The sequence below is a fragment of the Molothrus aeneus genome, chromosome 6, assembly GCF_037042795.1.
Source record: "Molothrus aeneus isolate 106 chromosome 6, BPBGC_Maene_1.0, whole genome shotgun sequence".
Taxonomy (NCBI): Eukaryota; Metazoa; Chordata; class Aves; order Passeriformes; family Icteridae; genus Molothrus; species Molothrus aeneus.
The window spans coordinates 31,359,472-31,386,566 of NC_089651.1; the positions used below are offsets into that span (position 1 = coordinate 31,359,472).

Below are 27,095 nucleotides of genomic sequence, written 5' to 3' on the forward strand. Positions count from 1 at the left end.
TGTTTCTTCCTTTGGATGTTGAGGAATAGATTACATATGTCAAAAAGCCTTGATAGTGAAAGTATCTGAAATAGGTAAAAGAGAGTCATTAGCCAGTCAGGTATGAACTGTAAATCAGTCAGGTATAGCACATTTTCTAGCTCTCCTCACCATATTTTATTCATTATTTATTTATTAAAAGCATCCGTATTCTTCACAGTAAGATCCATTGGAAGGCAAATTCCTTTTTCTGAAGACCTTATAAACCAAGCATTCTGAAATGTAATATACTAAATTTCCTACCAACCTCAGCTTGTAACTAGGAAACACAATGTATAAAAACTAAAGTAGAAAGTAAATGGGAATTATGTGTTGTTTCCCTGTGATTTAAATTAAAATTTAGTGAAGGCTGAATAGCCTTCTGTCTTTCATATCTTAATGATTCCAATTTGGAACGTTATTAACATGAATCAGGGTAAGACTCTGTAGTCAGTCCTAGAGTTGGCAGTGACAGCAAATTATTTTAATAACTCTATGACATAATACCCTGAAAACAAACAAAACTTTTCTGAAAGTTCTTCTTAAAAATAGGTTTTCCTATGGGCAAGGAAATGACTAAGTTTATTTTCTTTACAGGCGGTTTATATGTACATGTCTCTGGACAGTTGTCATTCTCTGTTATTACTGGTTTATACTTAAAGATTTGCTAATTGCTCTGCTGGTTGCTGCATTTTTTTAAATGAATAAGGGGATGAGTTTTAATTTATTCCTTTGATAAACACATTCAAGGGCTCATCTGTACCTGGTGAGTTTGGGTCACAAAATGTGGACCTTTGTATGTTCAAAAGCTTCACCTACTGTTACATTAAATTAGAATTTGTTACATAGTTCAAAAATTATGGGTAGATAGACAAATGATATATCTCATAAACCATATTTCATTAAGAATTAGTCTTGTAAGTAAATAAATATATTTCAAAATGTTTTTTAAATGCATTTTCTGATAGGCTTATTGTTACATTTTTTGCGATCAATTATAATTTGATAGTTAACTATTCTTTCAATTTAGCCATTACATCATTCAGGAAAACAGAAGCACTTGGTTCCTTTCGCTAATGGTTGTCCAGCTCAGGTTCTGATTGAGGGCTTTTCAATTCAGATATAAGTAATAGTGGATTTTTTTTTATTTTAATGTTGATGTATTTATGCATATATTGATGCATGGAGTGAGTGTCTCCCTTCTTTGGGAGACAAAGGAACGCACCAATGTCAGTGTAGAGGAAATTACAGAATTATTCCTGTGGTTGAAACTGAAGAGAGTAATTCCAGGCAGAGTACAGTCTTGATAATTTGTGTTTGAAAATGCAGTTAGTACAACAGGGAATCACTCAAGAAATTCATGTTACTGTAGCAAAACTAAAATGGGCTGTCTAGGATTTATGAAGAGAGAAAAATCTCAAAAGCTGAAATACAAGGTTTACTTAGAAGTGGGCAGCACATTTTCACTCTTCTTTAGTAATGACACAAGTTTGTAGTATCTATCCTTTATTGGAGGAAATGAACTTTACATCCTTGTTTTGCTGGGTTTTTTTTTGATAAATTTCACCTCAGAGATGATTGCTCACCTCTACGCTTTATTTTGTATGAAGTAGAATTTAAAATTAAACTAGTGCTGTATGGCCAGTTGGGATTGATTCCTTTGACGAGAGAACTCAGTCTCTCTGGGGGTTTTGTTTTGGATGTCATTCAGTCAGTGGACACCTGTTCAGTTATTGAAATGATGTCCTTGAAGTCCTCATTGTGGTCAGTGAGGCCAGTGGACCTTTAGACATGAAACACACTAAAAAAGGGACACAATATAGAAAGATGGCTGTCCTTAGCAAATATTTCATAAAGCTTCTGGTATTTGAAGAGCTAGGAGGCCTTGTAACATACACTTCATTAGGGAGGCTTTTTAAGTATTAGTGCGAGACTGCTGTGTGATAGCACAAGCATTTAACAGGACTTTTGAGTTATAAATAGCTTTATCCATGCATAGCCATGTCACTTCTGCAGCAACATAGATGCTATTATGCAATTTAACTTAGCAGCTAAAAACCATAGTATTTTAATCAGGATTTTCCAGATCTAGATTTGTACTATATTCCACTATAGAAGTGGAATACTTCAGGGTAAAGTGTTTTGAGAATATGTCATCATTTTAGAATAAGTATTTGTGCCAGTCTACATATAGATAGTTAGAGCTGTTTAATAATTGCCTTCTTCCATGAGCCGCTTTGGCACTAAAAAAACCAGCCTGGTTAACCCTCATTAAAAAAATAGATTAATTTCTTATTAAAATGAAAGACCCATTTTTTAATCATTCAGCTTCATGCTATTTAGAAAAATGTTCAATTATTAAATGGCTGCTGAAATTTAATGGACTAGCAAGACACTGTACTTCACTAAATTATATGAAGTACCATGGTTTCTTTTCATACAAAAATTATTCACCTTGTACTTCTCAAAGTATCTAAGCTTTCATCTTATTTCTGGATATCAATTTAAATCTTAAATTTAACCCATAAGGTTTGAAAGTAAAAATACTTTTTCTGTGAAGTGTTCATAAAAATAATGCTGAGTACTTTCAGGAGTCTCAGTCTTGCAACTTCACAAGCGATGCTTCTTGTGAAGTACTAGTGCACTGTACTTCCTTATTTGTGAAAAGTAGGAAACATAAACTGCAGAGATCTCAATAAAGCAAAATGTACAAAAGGCAGGTGTTAGAAATGGTGACACCTGGGCATGTGTTGCTGCCCACAGACATATTCCAAGAAGTCCAAGTGTGGCCAGTTGCACTCCATAAGCCATGTGAGCAAATAAAATATGTGGAGCCCCAGGATGAGTCCAAGTGTTGTTATTGCTTCGCTATTATATTTTTGTCAGTGCACTTCTTCACCTAAATTTTGACTGTAGATGTTGAATTTTGGTTGTTTATTTTAATCTAGGGCTTAAATCAGAGGAAATAAAAGTTACTTTAACAAAAGCCAAATTAAATGGTAGTTTGGTCATGAGTTTTACTTATGTGGTTTTGGTTTACAGGATAAACCAACTTTTTCATTCTGTGGAAAGGGTTTGTATGATCACACAATGTTTACTGCATATATGTATAGAAAAGGGTCTCTGAGCTGTCTGATTTTTGTGCTCTGGACACATATTTGCTGGTGTTTTAGTTTGGGTAAAGAAATGAAGTATTGAAGAGAACCTCACAGTCATTCCAAATTACTGTGATTTAGTTCATACTCTGACCGTTTGGTTAATACAGACTTTGTTTTAGAAATATTCTCCTATTCATAGAGAGTTCTTCATAGCAAACTTTTGATGAAAACTTAGTTTGTTGTTTGAAAAGATACTAAGTTATTCTTTCCAGCATGTTTAGTTTAATAAATAGAAACTATTTGTGAGAAAAGATGGTGTAGGCATGCTGTTCCTAAAACTGGTGTACTTCCTTTTAGGTTTCAGGATGTACTGATTTCAACGGGTTTGATGTGTTTATATATGTCAGGAAATTTGTGCTGTGTTTTAATTTTTTTATGTGACATATCTGTAGGTATGGAACTTCTGTTAGTTATGCAGTTGTTCTCTCATACAGAGACAGGAAGTTTAGCTTCTTCAGATGTATAATTTTAAAAATAATTTCTGTGCAAGTTCCAGTCATTTTGATATGACCTTTACTGTATTTTGAAGTGAAAAGCTAGGGAATGCTGCAACAGTATTGATTTTTGATAGGGGTTAACGTTTTCTCAAGTTAGCTGTGGGGCAAGAAAGCTGTTGAGAGACAAGTTTAATTGAAAAGGGAAAAACAGTTTTTGCAGAATAGAGAATTAACAAGAAAAACAAATTACAGACGTTACCTTCCAGACATTAACTTCCTTTCTGCACCATGTGTGTATATGCTGAAAATGAGTTTTATGTGCATTTATCTGAAGTTTTCCAGAAAAGCAGTTACATGCAAATGAGTTTTTTCATGGATGAAAAAGATTTTTTTCTTTAAATTGAAGAATAGCATTAGGGAGACCAAGAGAGAGGTTTGAGTGTTTTGTCTTTCTACAGAATAGATCTCTGTAGTACCAGACTGATACCACAGCTATGTATCTATGTCTTTGTGAGAACCATGACTATGCAATCCGGATTTGTAAAGAAATTCAGTGGCTCTACCCAGGAGGACTTTTCCCAAGAGTTCTGTTGATAAAGGCAGGCTGCATTTTCATTCTAAAAGTCATGAGAGTCTTTTAAACAAAACATATCTCATCGGCAGAATTCACATCACATTTCTGTAACTACAGCCAGATGAGTAGTTGTTTTGATTAAAATTACTGAGCTAGATTTTTCTAGCTTTTTCTAGCTCTAAAATATGTTTAATTGTAAACATATTAATTGTGTTTAATATGTTTAAAAATAATGTGGTCACCCATTGGATATTTTTGTTCATAGGGAAATTACATAGGGGAAAAAATCATTATTTACTGTTGAATATAGTAAAAATGGTTTAATGCTTTGCTAATGGAAATGGTGCATTTTCTTTAAGATCATTAGCTGTTGCTGTTAAAGCTTTTTGTAACAGTGCTCTCCTTGCAATGTTTTTTAATTCCTTTTTCCTCCCATTCATCCTTGAACATAGATCAACATGTTCAAATTCCAGTCCATGGTTACTCTGACCCAATTTTGTCAGAAAAATATATTCTGAAATATTTATATCTATTTCACTGACTATTCATTGGTTAATGCTTTTCTCTCACACTGAGGAAAAAGTTTTAGAAAAGAGAGAAGTGTTTGCTGGTAGTGCTGCTCTTGTGTTATGCTGACCTCATCACATGCAGGAGACCTGCATGCCAATTTCTTACTTGTGCTTTGATGTTACAGCTTGAGCTTTGTAAATATTCTATACGCTTTCTTAGGAAAAAATTGCCATCTAAATAATATGCTTAATTTTAAAGCAAATGGGTTCTTAAATATTAACAATTAATATTCTTTTCAGACATTCATTTCTAAGTAATTGAGCTTGTTGCAATTTTCTTTCTTCCATTTTAGACACTCAATGGTAGGACCTCGTGTAAGAGTCTGCTCTTGAATAGAGCTAGTGTTCTGCTTTATTCTAGTTTATCATTTCTCTTCACTGCTTCTGACAGCATTTATCCACTTTTTGTCCTGCTGTGCCAGCTCTCATGCTTCTTGGAATCTGCTTGCTAAAATGGCAGAAAATTTAATTGACAAAAAAGTAATGCTTTTCTGATGGTTTAACAAAGTGAGTCAGCTCAGTAAGGATCCAGCATGAAGGAGGATTTGCAGCTGTACATCTGGGGCCTGAGCAAGAGGAGGCGTGAGTGGGAGAGCCCCTAGAGGCAGCCCCAGGGAGAAGGTGGTGCTTGCAGAGCTGGGAAAGCAGGGAGGAAAGTGGAGGAAAGCAGGGAGGAGTGGGACGCACATCCTAATGCCGTGACTGAGCAGCCGCTTCTGTGCCAGAAGCTTGGTGCTTCCAAGTACCACCTGTATGGCAGCCGTGCTGTGCTGAGCACTGCCATTTACACCCTTACTCTAGGTACTAATGATGACAGCACAGATTCATATAAAAATCCTTTTGCCTTAAACTTTACACAGTAAATATTAATGATATGGGAAGTTAATCAGTATTTTTAGAATAGAAGTGTAGGATCATAGATACAACCATGTACTTCCTAAAATGAAGTGGTCTAATTTTAGCTGGTAGCCAGAAATAAAAATTGCCTAAATATTTTGTATTGTCTGATTGCTACCTTCCTATTTTGCTAAACAAAATGTTTTTTCCTTTTTATATCTCTAAGGACACTATCTAAAGGTAATGGAGCTGAGGGATGGAGATTGGTCAGAGAACAAATGTTTGGGAATTGATTTAATTGTGGAAATGAAACTTCTGGACTGATTGAACAATGTTTTAGTTGAAGTAGATTCTTGTACATTTTTGTGCACTTCCAAATGCAGCAGTCTTGGAGAACCATCTTACTCATTTTAAAATAAGATTTTTAAAAAATGTTTTGATATTGTTTCTTAATTTCAATTTCTTAAACTTCTCTGTTTTCACTTGCAATTACTGTGTTTATTTGGAATGTTACTCTTTTCATTCTAGATTTTCTTCTGTGTTTCTGTTTTATGTGTGTTTGACTGTCAGGTACTAGTTGTTTTTTAACTTTTATTGAAACTTCCATTATATTACTGCAGCTGAGTAGGTATTTCAAAAGAGACCAAAACATTGTTAGTAACAGTTTTCATTTTTATATTAATTTGAACCAAATGTTACAAAATATGCACTTGCAAAAATAGGTGGAACAAATTACAGAAATCTAATCGATAATTGGTAGTTTTACTCCTGTCCTTAATTTGTGACGTTTTGCTTTGTCAGTACTTCATAGATCTTTTGTATTAGTTATATATTAATTTTTGGTTTTTAATAATGTCTGCCAGTAAGTGTTGTAGGTTACAGTAGAAAAATGCACAGAAGAAACATTGCCAAGTAGAGTAATGAGCCTTTATTGATGGTAGATTTAGGTGCAAATTATTTTAAATGAAAAAGCAGAGATAACAGCAATTTTTTTTCTTCGGGCTTAAAAAAATTGTATTTACTTTTTGTCTTAGATGATTTTCAATATCCTGTAAGTAATAACTAGAATATCCTGTAAAGTTTTCAATTCATAAAAAAGACTTTATAGCTGCTTAGAGGGTCTTACCTTAGGAACTATGCTCTAATGGCCCACAGGGAGAAGAAATCAAGTGTCATCAAGAAGGTTGGTTGTCATAATCTGAGACCATGAAGTTCATATTTCTGTTCTCAAAATTAATCTTTGACTGTCACTTCAGTGACAAAAGTATGTGAACTAAATTTTCTGGTCCTTCATCCATTTTTCATGTTCCTCTCCAAGGACTTAGTACCCTGAGATCAAAACTCCATTTTAACAGATACAGTAGTTCTCTATGTTATGCCTAGGTTTTAAATCAAAATTATAGCTTATACTTAAATGTCATATGCTTCAGGAATAGAAATAGATGCTGTTAAAACTTTCGATTTCAATGAGTTCTATTTAACAATGTGAAGTATTTTTTTCAATAAAAGTCACTACTATTGCTTTTTTCAGTAAAACACTAGGCACTAATATTTCATTCACTGACTGATAGAATGAAAAATACTTTGAGAGTTTTTACATAACCCATTGTTCTTTCTATTTCTGGGAATGTAAAACATCTATACATATGTCGGTCTTATTTGGGCTGATAATAGAACAAAGCATTACCTACTTTTATTTAAGTCTTAATAATTGATTTTGTTGCACAAAACAGTGGTATTTCTTGCTCTCTTGTAACTAAAAAGTGTTAAAGTACCTGTTTAGAGAAGCAATTATAAAATTTATCAGTATACAATTATCTGATGAACTTTTAATACAAGGATATTCATTATCAGATTTTTGGGGCTGCATTCTCTATGTGTTTAAAACCTACAAAGAGTCCTAGGAAGGTCAGCTGACACAGTGTTCCCCAAGTAGCACACTTTTGGACTGTAAGTTTGATCTTGACTCTAGCTGTTCTTCATAATCCTTTACTCATAAGAAAAGTGGCCTCTATTGCTCATAGAGAACCCCAATGAAGATCAAAGGAGTAAACAAGCCAAAAAATGCACATACTATTTCCAGCTGTTCTTTCCCTAATCTCATGAATGTGTCGCATTGAAAAGTTATTCAAAGAGAAAATAAGCCCTTATCATTGCAGCAGGCATGGGATTTGTATCTTCTTATCTCAGATGAGGAGACTGCTACTTCCTGCTTTCAAAGAAAGGAGGTGAATATAACTGAGGGAATGATTTCATCTGCTGTGTTGTATTCACATTGGTCACTGTTTTATTTCCATTATCGGATTAAAAGCAATACAAGAGGTACCTACTTTTTAAAGTGCTGCTCTAGCCAGCAAAAAGCTTTTGGGATCTTCACTTTGGCTATGTTTAAGCTATACAGGGTGCTGCTTTTATCTTTCAGTAGCTGTGAGAACATTGAGAAAAATGTGGCCCGTGTGTGTTCTGCCAGGCTGTGCAGTTGTTCATATATGAAGATGTCTGGCTTATGAAAGACACTTTCTGTGAGCAGACTCACAGACTGCTGAATGCAGTCATTAGTCTGGTATAAGAATCTCAAAGGTAGCAAAGGAAACCTGAAAATACTATGTAGATAAAGAGGACTTTGTTTTTCCTTTGGGTAGCCTCTTACAAAGACCTTTTGACTATGTCTGACCTGTAAAATTTATGGCCACAGTTCTGGGCTCACAGAAGCATGAATAAATGCACTGTTAATGGATGCCAGACTGCACTGTGAAATCAAGTTTGCAGTTTCCAGTATGAACTTGGCCACCTTTAAGGGTGTGTGACCTCTTACAGACATGTAGCACCTCATGCAATAGCTTTTTTCATTATTTATTTATAGAATGGAAGAAGCAAAATGAATCTACAGGCTGGATAAGTGCATTGTAGAGAAACTGCATAGGGGGCTTTATTGAGAGAGCAACACTTTCCAGAATTTTGGAAGATAAGCTTAGTATGGAGTCACGTTTTTATGACCAAATCAGGTGATACGTGCTTTTCTACCTTGAGTTATTACTGTCAAGTGAACTAAAATTACTTATAACTTAAAGTTGGCCTAGCAATTTTGTCTTTCTGAGTTATTTGAAACATTTACAATCTATATGATTGATTCTCAGGACATACCTGATAACAGAAGCTCGAGGAGGCAATTTGATATACTATAACCAATAAAATCTTACTCAATTTGAGTGAGAAACATTTTATTACACCTACTAAATTCAACTTCTCTAATTGTAGAAAAATCATGCAAGAAGACACATTCAGATTAAAAGATTTAAATAATAATGTAATCAGGGTCACATTTCTCTTTATACTTAACATTATCAAATACATTGGATTATGCTTTCTCTATGAAGTCAGGGAAATAGCATGTGTGTACCTAGCCTGTATGTATAGTTCTCTCCAGCAGACATTCACATTTTCATGTTCATTTACAGCAGTATTGTACAGATAAAACATTTCTCATTATATCAAAGTGATGGGAGTCAAGCCATGAAACTGGCTCTTTCCTGAAGACATTCATCTGGTAAGCATGTTCATTCTACATCCTTTCATCAAAGATACTTCCCTTATATCATTGAAGCAAAAAAGTCTTTCTTAAACGCACAATTACTGAACTTGGTATTACTGAATTCAATTGTGGTTCTAATTGACCTATTGCACTGTACTTTAGTTTTCGTCCATATATTCAGTGATAATTAAAACCAGATTTGCCATTTTTATTCAGAACAAAAAATTCAGAGCAAGTTCCTTGATTATTTGTTTTGGGGTGTTGTAAGAACCACCACCTCCAATACCTCCTGGGAATTCCTTCTGCTCAGCCGAGAGGCCCTGGGGTCTCTCCAGCTCAGGCCGATGGATGTGGCTGTTGCTTTCCCAGTTGCAGGTTCAACCAATAGTGAGGATGTGTCTGACTTTACGCCAGTCTAGTGATTTTTATCTTATTTTTATTATCCTACTTAGAAAGTCTCTCAGTGAAACACAGATGTGATAAACACAAAGATTGCTCATGAATTCAGTAGGTGGCATTTTCCAAAGTTTCCTAGTGTGCATTTTGACAATCATAGAAAGAGAGCTTGTTTCTAAGATGATCAATTGACAAACAGTTTTTTTATTCTTCTGAACTTAATAAATTCAAGTGAGGATGATAATATTTTTCAAAAGTCTACTTTAAATTAGAGTAATTTTCGGCCTGTATTTTCTTTATTTTTATAGAACCAGAGAGATGCATGGCTTTTTAGTAGTTAGGGGTCTTTTTTGGTATGTATGCTTTTCTTTACCTTTTTTTTTTTAGGTGCAGTACTGGTAAATTACTACTCGTGGCTATTGTGCTACTATACAGTGTAATAAAAAAAATTTCTAAAAGCACAACAATCTATTGATCACTAAGTACAACAGTATGACAGCCCATTGTACTGTACTTCCTCCTGACATTAGTCCAGAATATTTCCCCACCATGACCTTTGAGGGCATAGGAAGAGTTAAGTTTTAGTTTCAAATATATCTAGAAATATGTGACCTTTCCAAATTCTGTTTTTTCTCTTATCCCTCCAATAGTTGCTAATTCTTAGTTCTGAGTCATCCATCAAAACCAGCCTTGCAGTATGTCTAGTTTCTTCACTGACTCATCATGGATTTGATGTAAGGTAAGGAAGCTGCAGCCAGCAGGTTAGAACAGCTCACCCCTCAAAACCAAAGATGAATAAAATGCAAGTGAGCTTTGACAATTCAAGTATATTTTTAATTGGATTTTCAGACAACCCTTGAAATCCCCATATGTATTATAAAATTTAATTACTGCAATTTAGTTAAACTGACCTGAATGTACTTTAGTTTTTTACTTGCAGATCTTTGGTTGATTTTTTTCCCCCCATGTGATGTGGAATCCAGTGGTGACATTACACAGTCTCATGTTGCTTTCATCACATTTTTCAGGGTCCAGTAGAGGTAGTACATAGGACCAATGGCTAAAATCCTGAATACAGAGTTCTCTGAGTAAAGAAGTTAGGAATGGATAAAATTGTGTGTAGTTGAATTGAAACTCAGCCTTGAAATTTCTTTTTTTTCCTTTCTTAAGTTTAAGTTTCACTTTTTATATGTATCATTTGATGGAAATATTATTCTGGTTTTCATATTGTCACTTATTTGTTAATGAATTGAACTTCTGCTCTATTCTGAATATTTTCTAGTCAGTGTGACAAAGTACTCTCCTCTGAGAGGGCTCAGGTACCTTACTACAGTTTCCTGTTGTATTCTCAAACTTAAGAACCTGTAGAAGTTTGTGTAGGAAATACTCATTTCACTGTCACTTCTGTGTCTTTGAAAACAGATACAAAAATGTATTGTGGAAGGAAAATAGACATCAGGGAACCGCTTCTCCTATAAATCTCTTCATGGTATTACTGGACAATTATTTTGTACCTCTGAGTAATTTGAATCCTGTCTCTTGAACATTGAGAGGTATTCAATGGGAATGCAATACTCCAGAAGATTTTGTGGTTTGAAGTTTATTTATTATGGTGATCAGTTTATTTATTCACTTCTGAAATAATTCAAAGCCTAACTTTGCTGTTTAAACTCAATTTTGAAAAATTTAGAACCATTAGTAGAACACCTGCGTTTTGTATTTGCACTAAGCAAAGGCAAGATGCATGATGTGAAAAAGGCAAGGAAAAATTAGTTCTTCCTTTGAGAGCTGTGGATTGTTGTAAAGCAGAGGTGTTTTAAAGTTGAGCTCCATTGGTTTATTTTTTAGACTCTGAGTGGTTAATTAACTAGGCTGTCATTCATTCAAACCTTTTATCTTTCTTTTTTTCTGCAGTAGCCAAAACCTTTAAGTGATTTTGAAATGGTAACTGAAGTATCAGGCTTCAGCAGGAACACGTGTTTTTGGTGCTGGCAGGACTGACAACAAATACTGGTGTTAGATCTTAGCATTTGTATGATCTTAGATCCTAAGGTGCTTTAGAAAGAACTGTTTAAGCCTGTAAACAGGCTATATTTGACAAATACAAGAACTGACACTGTAGAGCCAGATAGATTTCTTGGTTACAATGGAGAGAGGTTTTTTCCCTTCCATTCTGTCCCACTACATTCCTTCACATAAGAAAATTGTTCCCGTTTTTGGGCTGACCTTCAGAAGTGCTAAGCCTGTGGAAAAAACTTCCTCTGGACTATCTAAAGAGAGTTGAAGGCTGTACATCTTAGGCTGTGAGTAGAGGCCTAAGTGACCTTGTTGTCATCCTAAAAAATTTATTGAATCTGATTCTTTTCTAGGCTCCAAAGCTTAAAAGCAAAATGAACAAAGGTATTTTACAAATGTTAATTTTAAAGGTGCTGACCAAAAGCATAAGTGGTATTAAAATCCTGAATGTATGCTTAGAGGAAAGGTCTTTTTTTTTTTTTCATCTGTGGGAAAACACATGGGCAGGAGCAGTATCTTGGTGGATGCTTTTTCTTATTCTGTGAACACTATTATGTTTCCTTTTTGCTTGTGTATCATTAAGATTTGTAGCTGCTAAATATCTATGACCTATTCTAAGAACTTTTCACTGTCTGCTAATCCTTCCTCTCAGATTGCTAACTGAGCAAAATTAATGCACCCAATAAGGCAAAGCTGACTGAAGACATTAAAAAAAGGGAGGAGGGGAAGGAAAAAAAAAAAAGAAAACAAAAGAAAAAAGGGAAGCATTCTGAACCTCCTGTAAACAAAAAAAAAAAGTAACCTTTTTTTTTGAAGTACATATTCAGAATTAAATCAAACACTGAGAATAATGTGTGATAAATGTCATGCATATTTCTGAGCACAGTGAAATAGCAATGCAATTTGAACAGGCAGAGCAGAGAATAAAGAGTATTTTCTGCATGATTCACAGATCAGTTCCTGCTAAAGTAAAAAATTCATTGATTAGCACCTGCTTATTATGTTTCAAGTAGACTAGAGGGACTTAAAATACCACAGTCATGATCAGAAATTTGGAAGAATAGATTTAAACAAGGTTAAAAGAGAAAAGAAACCCTATAAACAGGGCTAGAACAGAACAGAGTAGTGAATGAATGAGGTGGGGAAGGCCTTAGCATGGCATTAAAATAAATCATGATGTAATGTCCTTGGGGGCCAAAGTTGTGCAAGCCATTTTTTTAAACTCTATAGAACTGGATAATAGAAAAAACTAAAATACAAACAACAGAAAGCAAATATGTCTAGTGAATAGCTGGGATACAGATGATTTTTCTCTTTAGCCAAGGTTACCAAATATGTAATGTTCAATATCTTAGAACTTGAATTTTGATATTGATATGATATTATTTAATAGAATGTCAATAGTGTGATGGAAAATAAAATCTTCAAATTAATATTTCAAAATCAAAATTAAAATGCAAATTTAATTTTTTTTCTCTTTGAATACAGAATATCATTAAATAAAAATCAATACTTTTGCATTTTTCAGACTGGCAAAACACTGTGTGTCAGTGGTAAATACATAGCCCAGATGGTATTTGTCATCCAGAAAACTGTAATTCTCTATTCTGCACCAGCAATTCTTGTTTCTTAATTTGTGGGAGAGCTGAAGGTCTTGTCACTTCCATACAAGGAGAACTTGCATAAGAAGACTACAGGATTTGTTGCTAAGGGGCATTGTAAGTTATAGAATGTAGAATGTTCAAGACAAAAGCACAAGAGGTTAGCATGAGGAGTACTGGTGGTTTCCATTGAGCTAACCCATCTTTATTTACTTATGATAAATTTGTTGGAAAATCCCTCAAGGTACCTAATACAAAAGATTAGCAGAAGCTTGTATGTGGCTACAATTTCCTTTTAACACGGCACAAAGAATTGTAAATAGTAAGTAATTTTCTTTTTTAATTTTCATTCTGCAGAAGAACTCTTAATTTCTTTTAGTACAGGTTTTGAAACTTTGCATTGACCGTTGCTCTGTAGCAATGGGAAAACTCCACTGTAGGTAATTATAAAAAGCACACTTTTGTAAATTTTGGACCAAGAAGGTATTGGCTTTCTAAGTCTTTGATAAGACAAAGCCAGTGTGCTGTTTCCTTGTATTTTTCACCACAAGTGAAGATGTACCAATCTGCTGTTAATTTTAATTTGATGTTCAGAATCCTCTGATAAGTCAATCCACTACTGTCTTTGGAGGGATATGAGTAACTTGCACACACAATGAAATGCTTTCCAGGCTCTTGCATGCTTATAGAACTGGAGCTTTACAATATTTGCTATTTGCTAATTGTAATCCTTGTAATTTTATTAACATTTCAGAAGAAAATCCTCCTGCTTTCTAAAGCTACTTTTCTTATTTCATTGAAAAAAAATCTGGCAAGTTCACGTTAGTACTATGACTTCTCATATCTTGCAGAACCCCCCATAAATGCAAGAAAGCCAAGCCTCATACTCACTGTATCAAACTGCTCAAATATTTTTAGGCCTGCACATTTGTGTATAATTTATGAATACTTTTGAAAGATAGTCCCATAGACAGAGCATAATGTACCACCTACATGAATAGTGAATTGTGCTTTAGGGAATGATAGTACTAATTTGGATGTGATGATATTTAAAATAGTCAGAACAGCATCATAAAGAATATTTATTAATCATACTATTATATTCTTTGTTGTAAATGTTCTATCAAAGAAGAAGGAATCAACTGTAGCACTTAGAAGAATCCAGATTTTTTTTCTGTTTTGAAATTCTAATAATGTGAGGGGTGTCAAATTACATGTGTACTTCCCATTCAACATTAAGAATGGCTTTAAATGCTTAAACTGTTTGAATGTTCAACTGTCAAATGTATTGTAAACCTCTATGATTTGTCTGCTATAAAATTGAAAAGAGGGATAGTGAAGGAGAAGTTTTCCAGTGTTCATGTAGCATGTAAGGACTGCAGATATGAGATTTTTTTTCTCTAGTTGTGTCAATTAGTGGTTATTATTGCAATTAAAAGCTAGCAAGCTGGTTAAAATGAAGTATTTATTAATTTTGTTCATTGTTTTCTCTAAGATTACTGTCATGGGAGTTTGGGCATTTTTTTTCTAAAAATTGATTTTTTTTGTGGCTGGAGGTACAATGTGGAATAAAGGGGACTTATTTTATATGTTCCTGCCTTTTCTGGACAAGTAAGCTGTGTAATGAATTTCAAAGTTTTCAGACAAAATATTCTGACAGCCTGCTTACAGAAAACAGTAGTAATCCTAGTGTAAATTTATGCAATGCAACTAATCTTAGCTACCTAAGAGCAGTTTATATCTAAGTGCATGACAGGTATGAAGTTCTCTTAGATGGCAAAGTGTAAGAATAAATCTGGTCCAATGATGTTCTCACCTCCTGGATACAATACAGCAATGTGTTTGTGGGCACTGTTCACGCAGGAGGTATAATGAACAATAATCCTGATGAAGAATAACTGGGAGGAACTTTTCTTAAATAGGACAAGGTAAAGAACCTAGGCCAATGAGTGCTAGTCTGCATCTTAGAAAAACAGAAACTGCATGTCAATAGCTTTTGCTTTCTTGTATCTAGCATGAAATGAGGTATCTAAACAACAGCAGTAGTTTTATTGTGGTTTTGAAACACATATTTTACTTAAACTTTGGATTGGAAACACTGCAAAAATTGGTCTTTGTGTGTAATTTAGAAAAAAATGAAAACCTTCCTAAAGGAGGACAGAAGTTTTACTGGCATTCTGGGATATATTTTTTAGCTACTCAAAATGTAAAATCTTAGAAGGATAGGATGATGAATTATTTGCAAGCTGTACAATCTAAAGTATCAATGAAGGGTGCTGTTTCAGCTTTAACCTCACTTCAGTATAAAACTAAACTGTTCATCCAAACTCTCATTTTGCTTTTTAAAGTGGTTGTGTGAGCTTAGAGGTGCTGTCTGCCCCAAGGTCTCAAGGCAGTAGATTTGCTACTAGAATGCATAGGAGTGCATCCCTCTCTGCGCTTCTCATCCTTCAGTGCCCATTCTCTGTGGCTGCCACACAGTGATTCCTGTAAATAGGCAGGGTAAACCAGGGATCTTTTGGGATGACTGTCTTTCATTCTGATTGAATGTTATTCCTCTTGGATTCTTTTCTTTTCATGATGTCTCTTCTCACAAGCCAGAATATAAGAGAACCTTGTGCCAGCAAATGCAAATGGATTCCTCTTTTGAGTTCTGCAGTTTGACATTATGCAGATCTTTCTTTGTGGGTGGGAACCTTGCCATTTCTTCTTTTCTTCCAGTGTTGAATTTCAGCTTTGCATCCTGATGTGGACATGTGCTGGACTGACATTAGTTGCTTATATGATGTTGGAGAAGGCAGTGTCTTCACAAAGGGCCAGATCATTAGTTCCCTTAAGCTGTCAGTCTGTGTCGAACACAGACTCTTCTGTTAAGCTACTTTTTCCTCTTTTGGATCTAGACTTATCAAAATACATGACTTCTCTCCCTTTTACCCAAAGGAGTTTCTGTCCCTACCCCTAGGAGGAATCCCAGATTTCATTGATCTTGTGTATTTCTGCAGTAATTAAGCTTCATTTTTATTATTAAGTTGTGCAGCAATCTTTTTCTTTTTTTTTTCCAGCCTACTTGAATGATACTGCTCAAAAAACAGTATGCTCAGTGGATTTATATACTTTGTCTAATATTGCAAGTTGGCTGCAGTGACATTTAAAAATCACTAAGTATGTTATAAATTAATGGCCTGAAAAAAATGACACTAGAAAATGTCATAAAGCATCAGGAAAAATGTAAATATTTAAGGTGACTAGCTTAAACTTAATGAAAAGTTTAAGCTTACCTATGGGGAAATCAGTAACTTTAACCTTAAATATAATTTTATTGTTTATTCAGTAAAAAAAGTGAATACTGTAGGAGATGGGATTGGTGTTTACGAAGAAGGCTACTTACCAGTCTACTGTAGTTGAGAGAAATTTTGAATATTGCATTTTTTTCAATGCATTTTAGTTAAATTTTTTGCATTTTTACAGCATTCCAAAATCTATAGTAATGACCTAATTAATAAAAAATTATGTATGAAAAATAGTGATAAATATAAGGAAATGTGGAAAAAATACAAAAGGGAAATTTGCACTGGCTTGAAAGAACATAGCTACAGGCTAAAAATAAATTTGTGAATTGCCTACTTTCCCTCCTTATTTTTCTTGCAGAAAGATAGCCAATTAAGAGACAAGTAAAGCTCTAAAGGTAAAAATACCCTAGCTATTTGCTTTGGTTTGGGGTTGGTTCTACTGAAGGAGACCCAAGGTCCATCTGGAGACACCTGAGCTAAGGCACCTGAATGTACTATGTTATAAGCTACTTTCCCACATACTTTCTTGACCTGCAATAGTTTATCTCTGAGGGGCACATCTGAGCCAATGTGCAATCTTTGTGTTTGGAAATAGTTATCCTAAATCCCTCCTTGTATGTTGTGCTGTCTGCACTATCTGGTGGCATGGAATCCCACAACCCAGCTTCAGGTTATAAAGATTTGCCACATTTTATCTGTTTTGCATCTGTTACCTGCTGGGTTTGTTTGCTGCCTCTAGGTGAGAAGAGACAATGAGCAGTTAGTCCCCATCTGCCCTTTTTACTCCTTTCCTGGTTTTAGATCTCTTTCTTATTCCCTTGGTTCCCCTTCTTTGGCTTAAGGCACTAAATTGCTTCTGATCCAGAATCTGTTCTATGCCTATTCTAATTTGTTACATTTTTTGAGGCTGGGCTTGGGAAACCAAGACTCTGCACAGTATTTGAGGTCATACATGGTAGTGGTATAATGATGTTCTGTCTGCTGTTCACTCCTGCCTTTTTTAGAGTTACACAGAGTTTGCTGCTTTGCACACTGTGTAGCACTAATTTTCGTTTGGAATGGTGCTGGTTAGCTCTAAGCTTTCTTTGAGAATTACTGCCTGTTGCATTTTCAGTATTGAGCTTCATTTGCCATTTTAAAATCTATTTTCTCAATCTTATGGAGTTTTTATGTCATTCTTCACAGCCTGCCTTCATCTGCACTAACACATGGTATCATCAGCAAATTTTGTGACTTCATTTTCTCCTCTTTTCTTCTCTTCTGTTTTAATTGAGGGAAGAGATTAAATAGCTAGAACCCCAGAGAATCGCACAGGTTGTTTCTTTTCATGTGAAAACTTGCAATTTACTCTTTTCTTTCTACTTTAAGATAATTATTTATTCATACAAAGCCTCCTCTTCTTTTTGCTACTCTGAAGTCTTGGGTGGGAAAGGGAGTGGGATGTCTGTGAGAGCTTTTGGAAGTGCATGTAAATTATATGAACTAGATCCTGCTTATGTGCATAATATTTTGCTTCTTTCAAGAAGTTGTCTTAGATCACACAGATCCTGACTCTTGTGAGCCTCTACTTTAGTTTTTATTAAGAAGATTTGTTTCCTGGGGGATTTTTTTGTGTGTGGTTTTGGAATTTTTTCTTTTTGAATCATTGTGTATTTTGGTATTTGTTGGCTTCCCCCTGCTTTTCATTTGAAAAAATTTCTATCTGTCTTTGATTTCAATAGGCTGCAGTTCATTTATGCGTTAAATGAGTTCTGTTCTTCGTGAACAGACACTCTGTTCCAGAACCAGCATTGATTTCAACAGATCCTTCTCACTCCTTTCTCTGTGACACATTTTAAATTTTGAAGACATCATTTAGCCGTGGTCAGATAATTCTGCTGTTTGGTCAGATGTTTTTATTTTAAAATGTGACTAGTAGTATTGCATAGTTATGCCAGGGAAATAATGTAGAATATTATTCTTTTTGAATCTGGTTACAAATATCTTGCAGTGCAGACTCCTTGCTATCAGTATTCTATGGAGATAAGCTGAAAGAGTTGGGGGATTTCAGCCTGAGGAAAGAGAAGACTCTGGGGAAACCTTATAGCACCTTTCAGTAGCCAAAGAGGGCTAAAAGAGAGATTATGATTAAAAAGCGGATTTAGGGTATAATATTTGCACTTGCAGCACTTCTTTACAGCCATGGCAATCTTAGAAGGATCATGTTAATTCCTTGCTATTCTCATCCTCCAATTTAATCTCTAAGACTACAGAGTATTTTTCTTCTGTCTTCAGTAATGTTTTGTGTGATTGAGAGAGGTTTTAAATTAACAAAATCATTCCACCAATAGAATCTTTCCTGCTGAAAACTGGTCTTCTTCCATTCTTTTCTATTTTTAGTCTTTAAATTTCACAAATGAGAAAATATTTATTTTAGATTACAGATAGGATGTGTTTTGATTCTGCTATTCAATGAATACTTGTAGGAAAAGATGATTGGGATAATGAAAAGCTGAAAGATACCTTTTATTTAAATAAATTGATTTAGCTTTATGATATATTTAAGTGGTAGGAAAGCATAGTTGGTTTAGTTCTGCCATTTTCATAATAATTTCACATTTTAAACAATAAACAGTATTGTTTAATATGTGCTTATCATGACTGTTACCAAAGACCATGTGTAAGGTTTACTTGAATGCATAATTTTCATCTACTCTGTATTTGAAGGCCAAATGATATTTGTAGGTAACATAAAAATTGTTCTCAAGGAAAAGAGTTTCTTATGTTGAAAGTAACTCAAGAGTTATTGCAAGTGGTTTGATTACTATTCATGGAATAAAAGGAGGTTATTTTCAGGGTAAAGGAACTTGTGAAAAGATAATTGGTTAGACTAACATTCTCATTGACATAATTTGCATTAAATAAACTACTGTGAATTGTAGTTATGCTTTTCCATTTGAAAGGCATGCTTTGTTAGCCTACGTTAAGAGTCTAATTAAACTGCAGTTTAAGTCATACTCTTTAATTCAGCAATACAATATCAAGCTGAGAATCTGTGATAACCAACTCTGTGAGTGTGGACAGTCATAAACCAGTTCTTGACCCCAGTGGATTTTTCCACATGAAGTAGTTTGATTTAGCTAGTTTACATCTGATCATTCTCAGATACCGAAAGCATTTAACTAATCCTTTAGTTTAATTTTATTATTTTATAAGAGTAGAGAAACCTATGTCCTCCTTGATGCAGTGTGAGCAATAACTAGAGCAGTCTTGGAAATATTGGAAGAAAGTATTTGTTCTAGTAGTAGGAAGACTTTGAGGACCATTTTGGTTTTGGTAGGACTTCTTTGCAAACGTAACTAAATAGAGCCTTTAAAATATTATCTGTTAAAACATTAATTTGCACATTTTCATACCCATTTTATAATCAGGAGACTAATATTTTTATTTCTTTAGTTTTCAGAATTAGTTATTACATATTAACAGTACTCTTTTTGAAACAGAGGCATTTATTTCCTCTTGTGCAATGAAGGGGGAGGTGCTTTTGTCAGTAGTGAGACAGCTGTGAGTGCTCAAGTGTTTGCATGTGCAGATAGATGCATAAAGATATTGTCTTATTTTTCCACACTGCTGAGCATCCCTAGAAAAAGCATGATACTTGATGTTTTTACTGTACGAACTGAACATTTGTAAAGTTAACCACCTTATTAGATATCTAATTGTTAATTTCAGTGCTTATTTTTAATTACTGGCACTTCTACTGTTTGCTAGGGGCTGTTTTCAAAACAGTAATCTCTGACAATGCTGAATGTAAACCAAAACATAGCTGATCAGGCAAGGTTCTATATCCCCACAATGCTGCTGAGCCATGTTAGATAAAGCAATTGAAAACAAAGAAATACATATTCAAGCTGGACATGGTAATGGCCTTAAATATTTATACAAATATTCAGCTGAGAAGGTAACTTTCTTGCTGTAATGGTTCTGAAAATGATAATGGTGGACATGCCAGGTACTCAGTGTTACTAGCATATGACTATATTTGCATACCAAATCACAATACTTGAAGTGCAATGAGCTAGAAGTGCACGTTAGATATTAAAAAAAATTTAAATTCCACCTGAAGGATTATTAGATCTGTTGTTTCTCATTATTTGACAAAGAAATAGCCAGTTGCTATGCCATTTTGCTGCTTATTCCTTTTATTTTGCATAACAGAAGCCAGCTGATGCTTGCACTATTGAGTGAAACTGTTGGAAGGTTGCACTCTCCTACGTTTTGGGAGAAGAAGACAATGTTAAAGAAGCCATTTTGGGGAAGGCAGATTATATGTTCAGATTTTGTATGCAGGATTAAGGGCATGATTCAGGAATCATCAAAAGTATGAATGACGGTTAGGATGTCAAGAGCCAAATGAAAGCTAGATGATCAATTGTTGGTAAAGCCATTGAAAACTTCCTCTAGGGCATTCATTCTCTTTTAGAGAGAGCTCTAGCTTCTCAGCCAGCTGCTGAAATAAGTGACAGTGATTTACAGATGATCACAGAATGGGTCAGGTTGGAAGGCTCCACAGTGGGTCACCTGGCCCAATCTCCCTGCTCAAGCAGGCTGGTCCCAGAGCACATGGCACAGCATTGTGTCCAAATGGTTCTTGAATATCACTAGTGAGAGAGACTCCACAAACTCCCTGGACAACCTGTTCCAGTGCTCACAGGAAAGAAGCTGTTCCTCATGTTTTGGTGTAACTTCCTGTGCATCAGTTTCTACCCATTGCCTCTTGTCCTATTGCTTGCACCACCAAGGAGAGTGTCTTGACACCCTCCCTTCAGATGCCTACAGAGAGTGATGAGATCCCCTTTCAGTCATCTCTTGCAACCCTAACCTTTCATGTTTCCTCTATCACAGACCTTACTTATTTTTTTGAGTTACTGGAGTTCTTGTTTGTTTATTTCAGTAAGTAAATTTGTGGGTCTGTCTTCTGTAACACAGCATAGGACTGTTATTGCATAAATATTGCATTTCAGGCAAAAGGGTAGTAAGAAAAAGTTTCTACTGGCTTGAAGGAATATGGTAGGTTAGAAGATTCTGTAATTCTGTATTTAACTTAATTAATCCTATTTAAGGGTTTCTTTTAATTAAGTCCTTTTTGCATATGAATTGGAATTTGGGGTTCAGTGTGTTTTTCTGATGATGTGCTGGAGGAGGAAGCAGTAGGAAGAGAGAGACTATAGCTACCAGACAACAGGAAATCTTTATTTGGCTTGTACAACGTGATTTAAAAGAATATTTATAATCCATTTTTAGAAATATTCCCATGTTGGTAAGAGAAAATCTATGTACAGAATTTTCAAAGCTTTTCATAAGACATTCGCACCATGAATACTGTGTGTATTCCTAGTATGTTGTCCAGATTGGACATTTGAATGAAAATCTTGCATGTTGGCATGGCACCTAACATCTCATCATTCAGTTTTGTATTGGTTGCCCCTTTTTAGTGCTGTTTTGCAGTAAGTGATTAAAAGACCTATAGAAGTTTGGCACAAATAAGTTTAATATTGTGAATACAAGCAGCATTAATATTAACTGAAAATTTTTGAAGAGGTGAGATTTATTTCTTGAATTTACTTCTTTGGGCTCAGGAACTTCAGAAAAACATCTTTATTCTTTTTTTAAATAAATTTATTTTTTTATTTCTTTTCCTTAGGAGATTCCTTTACACAGTTTCGATTTGCTGATGAGAAAGAATGGGATAAAGAAAGCATATGCCATAAGCAGGTAACAGAATTATCATTCAAATAATTTTATATAGATAATCACCTGGGACAGAATATCTAGGCAGTTGTGCCTTCAGCAACAAATTCTTAATACAATAATAGCACTCTTTATTCTGTATATTTTTATCAACTTCTCTCTAATGCTGCAGGCTCTTGTCTTTGGGCATTGTCCTTTTTTTCTACTAAAGACTAATCAAAGCCTCAGGCTTGGTTTTAAGTTATGTTGGGAGGAAAGAATAAGAAAGCCCTCCAGTGAAGAGAAATAAGAATGTCTCTTTGCTTTACTGACACAGGAATTCAGCCTTCCTTTTTCAGCTGTATTCAAGAGAAAAGTGTTTAATAGAATGACTATAACGAAACCTGTAGGAATATATTCATATGTTGGACTGTGAAGCGTTCTAGTTCCTTCAAATAACAGTTCATATCCTCTGGTTGAAACATCATGCCCTATATAATTAGGACACCAACTAGATTTTTTGTATGTGAATTCTTTATGCTTGAATAAAAAGGAGGGTAGCAGTAGAAGTCTCCTGTCAGGAGATATCAGGATACCTTCTCTATCAGGATACCTTAAAGTGTCTCAATGTCTGCAGCTGTCTTCCTCATCCAAGTTGCCTAAATTTTTGCAAAGTATATTTAAGAAAAGTCTTCCAGGCTTTTCTTAAAATTGCTGTGAAACTCTGCTTGAGTGTCTCTTGTAACATCCACATGTATTCAAATTTTAAAGATTTGCTATTTATCTTCTAAAATACTACAATAATTATTCCCTGGGAAGTGGTATTTAAAGATACTTTAGAGTTGCAAAGTCAAATTAAAGTGAGGAACTAAACCCAAATACAGCATTTGTCTAAACCACTACATATTTCTTTAGTGGAACACAGGCTTTCAGTTACTATTTTTTCTTATCAGTTCTTCCATTCCTAGTGTGCAAGATGGTGTCAATATCCCAAATATTAATTTTTTCATAATTTCCTCAGAGGATTTTTATTATAGCATTTAGGTCATTAGAACACAATAATTAATTCCTGAATGGCTAAAGCCATTGTGAGCAGACTGAAGCTACGTGTTGTCACCATTACCCTTCCTTTGGTTTCTTATTTTAATCCAGAATCCTGTCCCAGATGGTTTCACAGCATTATCTAATTTTCCACATTGTCTCTGATCTTCAGCCTGGTATCTCATGTTTTTTTATGACCCATCTTTCTTTTCCCTGTAAGGCAGATTGAAGTCCAATTTTTATCCTAGATACCATTTGCCAAATTCCTGGCCTTTGCCTCTTAACTCACCTCTTTCTAGTTCTTTGCCTGTCTACACATTATGTACAGGATTAAGAATTTTAAACTGAAGTATATTGGTTATGAGGAAACAGAGTAAAGCAGAAAAGACGTAGAACTAGTTGCAGAATTATTAGATATTTCTCATTCTCTATCTTTTGTAGAAAGCAATGGCAAAGCATCAGTTTCAAATGTGGAATGGAAATGTTACAGTGACATCAACAATAACAGAATTTCAATTTATTAAGAATACTGTCTTTCATTTTCACAAAAAGTAGGTTTGCATTTGCTCCATTTCATATTGATAAAATGCAATAAAAATCATGGTCTCATTCATATCATGGTCTGCAATTGAAAAAGCACAGTTATTAGTCGTTTGGATTTTTCAATAAAAAATGGTAATTCCAGCAACAAAGTATGCCTCTACAATTCTTTTGAGCAAATAATGCTATGTGCCATGAAGTGTTCATAATCTATCAAGTACTGCTTTTGTCCCTTTGCTTTTTATTAGAACATCACTTTTAAAGAAGTCTCTACTTAGATATCAAATTCCTTCTTCTATTATGTTATTTCTCAAAATTCCCCTTTTCTTTTATCCTCAACATTTCCTTCTCTTCTCTATCCCCACTTTTTTACCTTCATTTGCTATGTTCATTCGTGTTAATATTTTTGCAAGTATACATAGCTCCTCCAAAATGCACTTAAATATTTGTTATTCAATTATACTTTTTAGAATTTTTTGTGTTACAAGATTCAAACAGTTTCCTTGTCTTTTGCAACTGTGCAGAAGCTACATTTGATCCTTAATATCTGTCAAAATAACTGTATTTTCTGAACATCTCGTTCATTGCTGGGCAATAAGAATTATTTGCTGAAGACTTTGTGAGGTTACTTTCACCAGTCAATCATTTTTGATGGTGATCCCTAACCCATTGTAAAATGAAGTTCTCAGTACAGAAGATAAGTCTTACATCCGATACTTTTTTTTAGTCCTTTTATTCTCATTAAAGGATATCAGAACCAGTATTTGAATATAAGAAACTGTTGAATCAACTGCATTGTTTCTTTTTAAAATTTATTTTAATTTTGTAAATATACTGTCAGAACACACTATGTCTTTGATGTTCGTTCTTGCTTCATGTGCAGGTGTTAAAAGCCTGTTAAAAGGTGTTGACTGGCTTTTGGAAGCAGTATGAATTTCTTTGAAAAATCTCCTATGATATGTCACAAAACTTTCCTAATTTGTTAGTATTTGGACTTCTAAATGTCTCTGCCAGTCTACATCACATTGAGAGGGACAAATATTTGTCTCTTAAAGTGAGATTTGGAAGCAACTTCTCTACTTCCATGAAAATACAGACTGAGAGCATAGACTGAACTTAAGCATTTTGTTGCCAGATTTTAAAATATGTGATGGATATCAGATTTATCTTTGCCAGTTTATCCATGGTGGATGTGTTCAGAATGTTCTGTTGTACTCTGAGCTTGAAATCTGTTTTAAAACTACTGAAATCTGGTCTGTTCTGTAGAAACTAGAAAATACCGCTGGTCCATTTTGTGTGATTTTGTTTTTTAAAAAAGGGTCAAGAGAAATGGCTACTTCAATACCTGTCACAGTAATAAAATCTCATTTAGCAGCAGTAGTATATCCATCTCGAGCGTCATTTCAGAAGTGTTTGTAACTATGTACTTTATTGCTTTTGGAAGTATCAAAACATTTGAAAAGATGGGGAAGTATGAAAAGGCCTCTGTTGAGACATTAAATTTAGCTGCACAGGAGCTGCATGGGATGATTGCTTAGGAAGTAGTGGCAACTCATTAAATAATGGCATTTCACATTGCATGAAATCTTCACAGTTCAAAAGATGTTTCAGTTGGGAAAGCTTCTTGTGCCATTGTCAACTTCCTGAACTATTTCCTATTTGAAATTAAAAGGTATTGTCTAAGGAGCATTCTATTTATACCTTGTTTTTTAACCTTAAGTGGTTATATGCATTTTAGGTGTGTTTATGTTATTATTTAGCCAAGCTGCTTCATAAAAGTGTATTTTAAACTATTAATTTGTGCATTTCATTAAATTTCTTGAATGTATGTGACAGGGGAATGTAATAATTAATTTGGTGAATGGTTTTCTGTTTGGTTGGTTGTTGTGGTTTTTTTTTCACAAGTGTACTTTACTTATATGTTGAATTATGTTTCAGTTCTCTGCACTTTCTGTTGACTGCCAGTCTTTGGTCCAGGCCCTTCAGGAATTGCCTCTACATCTTAGGCTGAATATAGCTGCTGACCTTGTGCAGGTAATGCTGTGAAATTTGACAAGAAAATGCAACTATTTTAGGAGAAATAGTGTGTGCGAGAATGATTAGTCTTCAAACAGAAGTAGACTGTATTATATAAGTAAATGCATTCATTTAGACAGGTGTGCCAAGTGGCATGTAATGCAGGATACCTCTCTATTGACACATTTTGTGTGCCTGTTTGGCCTTAAACAAAATGTCTGGATGTGCAGTATATTAGATTTGAGATTGAGTATCAGAGTGTTTGACATGGAATGATTGCACTGTTTTTGTGTTTGCTTCTCTTGTTAGCAGCTGTTAAAAGTTTGCACCAAAATTTTGTAAGTGCTTTCACATTCTTCCTGCTAAGTATACTAATTGTGATTTAATCTTCTACGTAACTAATATCAACAAACATGCTTTTCTCCCGAATAAATCCTTAGAGGTAAAACTGTCAATTGTACAGGTGAAGAAAGTATCATTTATTCACCAGTGGCAGGATAGGAACAATATTAGTAAAGTGTTCCTTCAAACTGTGAAAAAGAAAATACTAATGTAAGGGAAGAAGAGCCAGTGAGACTTAATATAAAAAAAATTCTTAAAAGGCTCCATTTGTCCAAGCAAGGAAAAGTATAGCCCTTACAGAAGGATTAAGACTAGCCCTAGGGAGAAGGACTTTGGGGATGTTTGTGAATGAAAAGCTCAACATGACTCAGCAATGTGCAGCATGTTTCAAAGGAAACCTGACCATCAGGTTGGGAGAGGTGATTCTCACTGTCTGCTCTGCTCTGCCTTTGTGAGATCCCACCTGGTGAGTTGCATCCAGCTCTGGGGTCCCCAGCACAGAAAGACATGGACCTCTTGGAGTAAGTGTGGAGGAAGGCCACAAAGTTGATCAGAGAGCTGGAGCACCTCTCCTGTGAAGACAGACTGAGAGTTGGGGCTCTTCAGGCTGGAGAACAGAAGGTGCCAGAGAGACCTTAAGCACCTTTCAGTACCTACAGAGCAGAGCTGGAGAGGGACTTTTCACATGGGCACTATAGATAGGACAAAGGAAATAGCTTTAAGCTAACGGAGGGTTGGTTTAGATTAGCTAATCAATTTAGATTAGCTATCAAGAAGTTCTTGACTGTAAGAGTGGTGAGGCACTGGAACAGCTTTCCTAGAGAAGCTAAGGACTACCTATCCCTGCAAGTGTTCAATGAATGCCAGGTTGGATGAGGCTTTGAGCAATCTGGATTAGTGGAAAGTTCCCTGCCCATTAGCAGGCAGCTTAGAATAGGTAATTTTTAAGGTCCCTTCCAAACCAAACCATTCTATGATTCTGTCAGTGCTAGTGTTAGCATACATTCTCATATTCTGTA

General features: G+C 34.9%; 1 protein-coding gene across 1 annotated transcript in view; it reads left to right on the forward strand.

Moving 5' to 3' along the window:
• AVEN (apoptosis and caspase activation inhibitor) overlaps positions 1-27,095 on the forward strand; it is an 86,481-nt gene that overhangs the window by 56,833 nt on the left and 2,553 nt on the right. The window contains exons 3-4 of the mRNA XM_066552542.1: positions 22,112-22,182; positions 25,657-25,752. Coding sequence (XP_066408639.1) covers positions 22,112-22,182; positions 25,657-25,752 — 167 coding nt within the window. The remainder of the gene's footprint in view (positions 1-22,111; positions 22,183-25,656; positions 25,753-27,095) is intronic.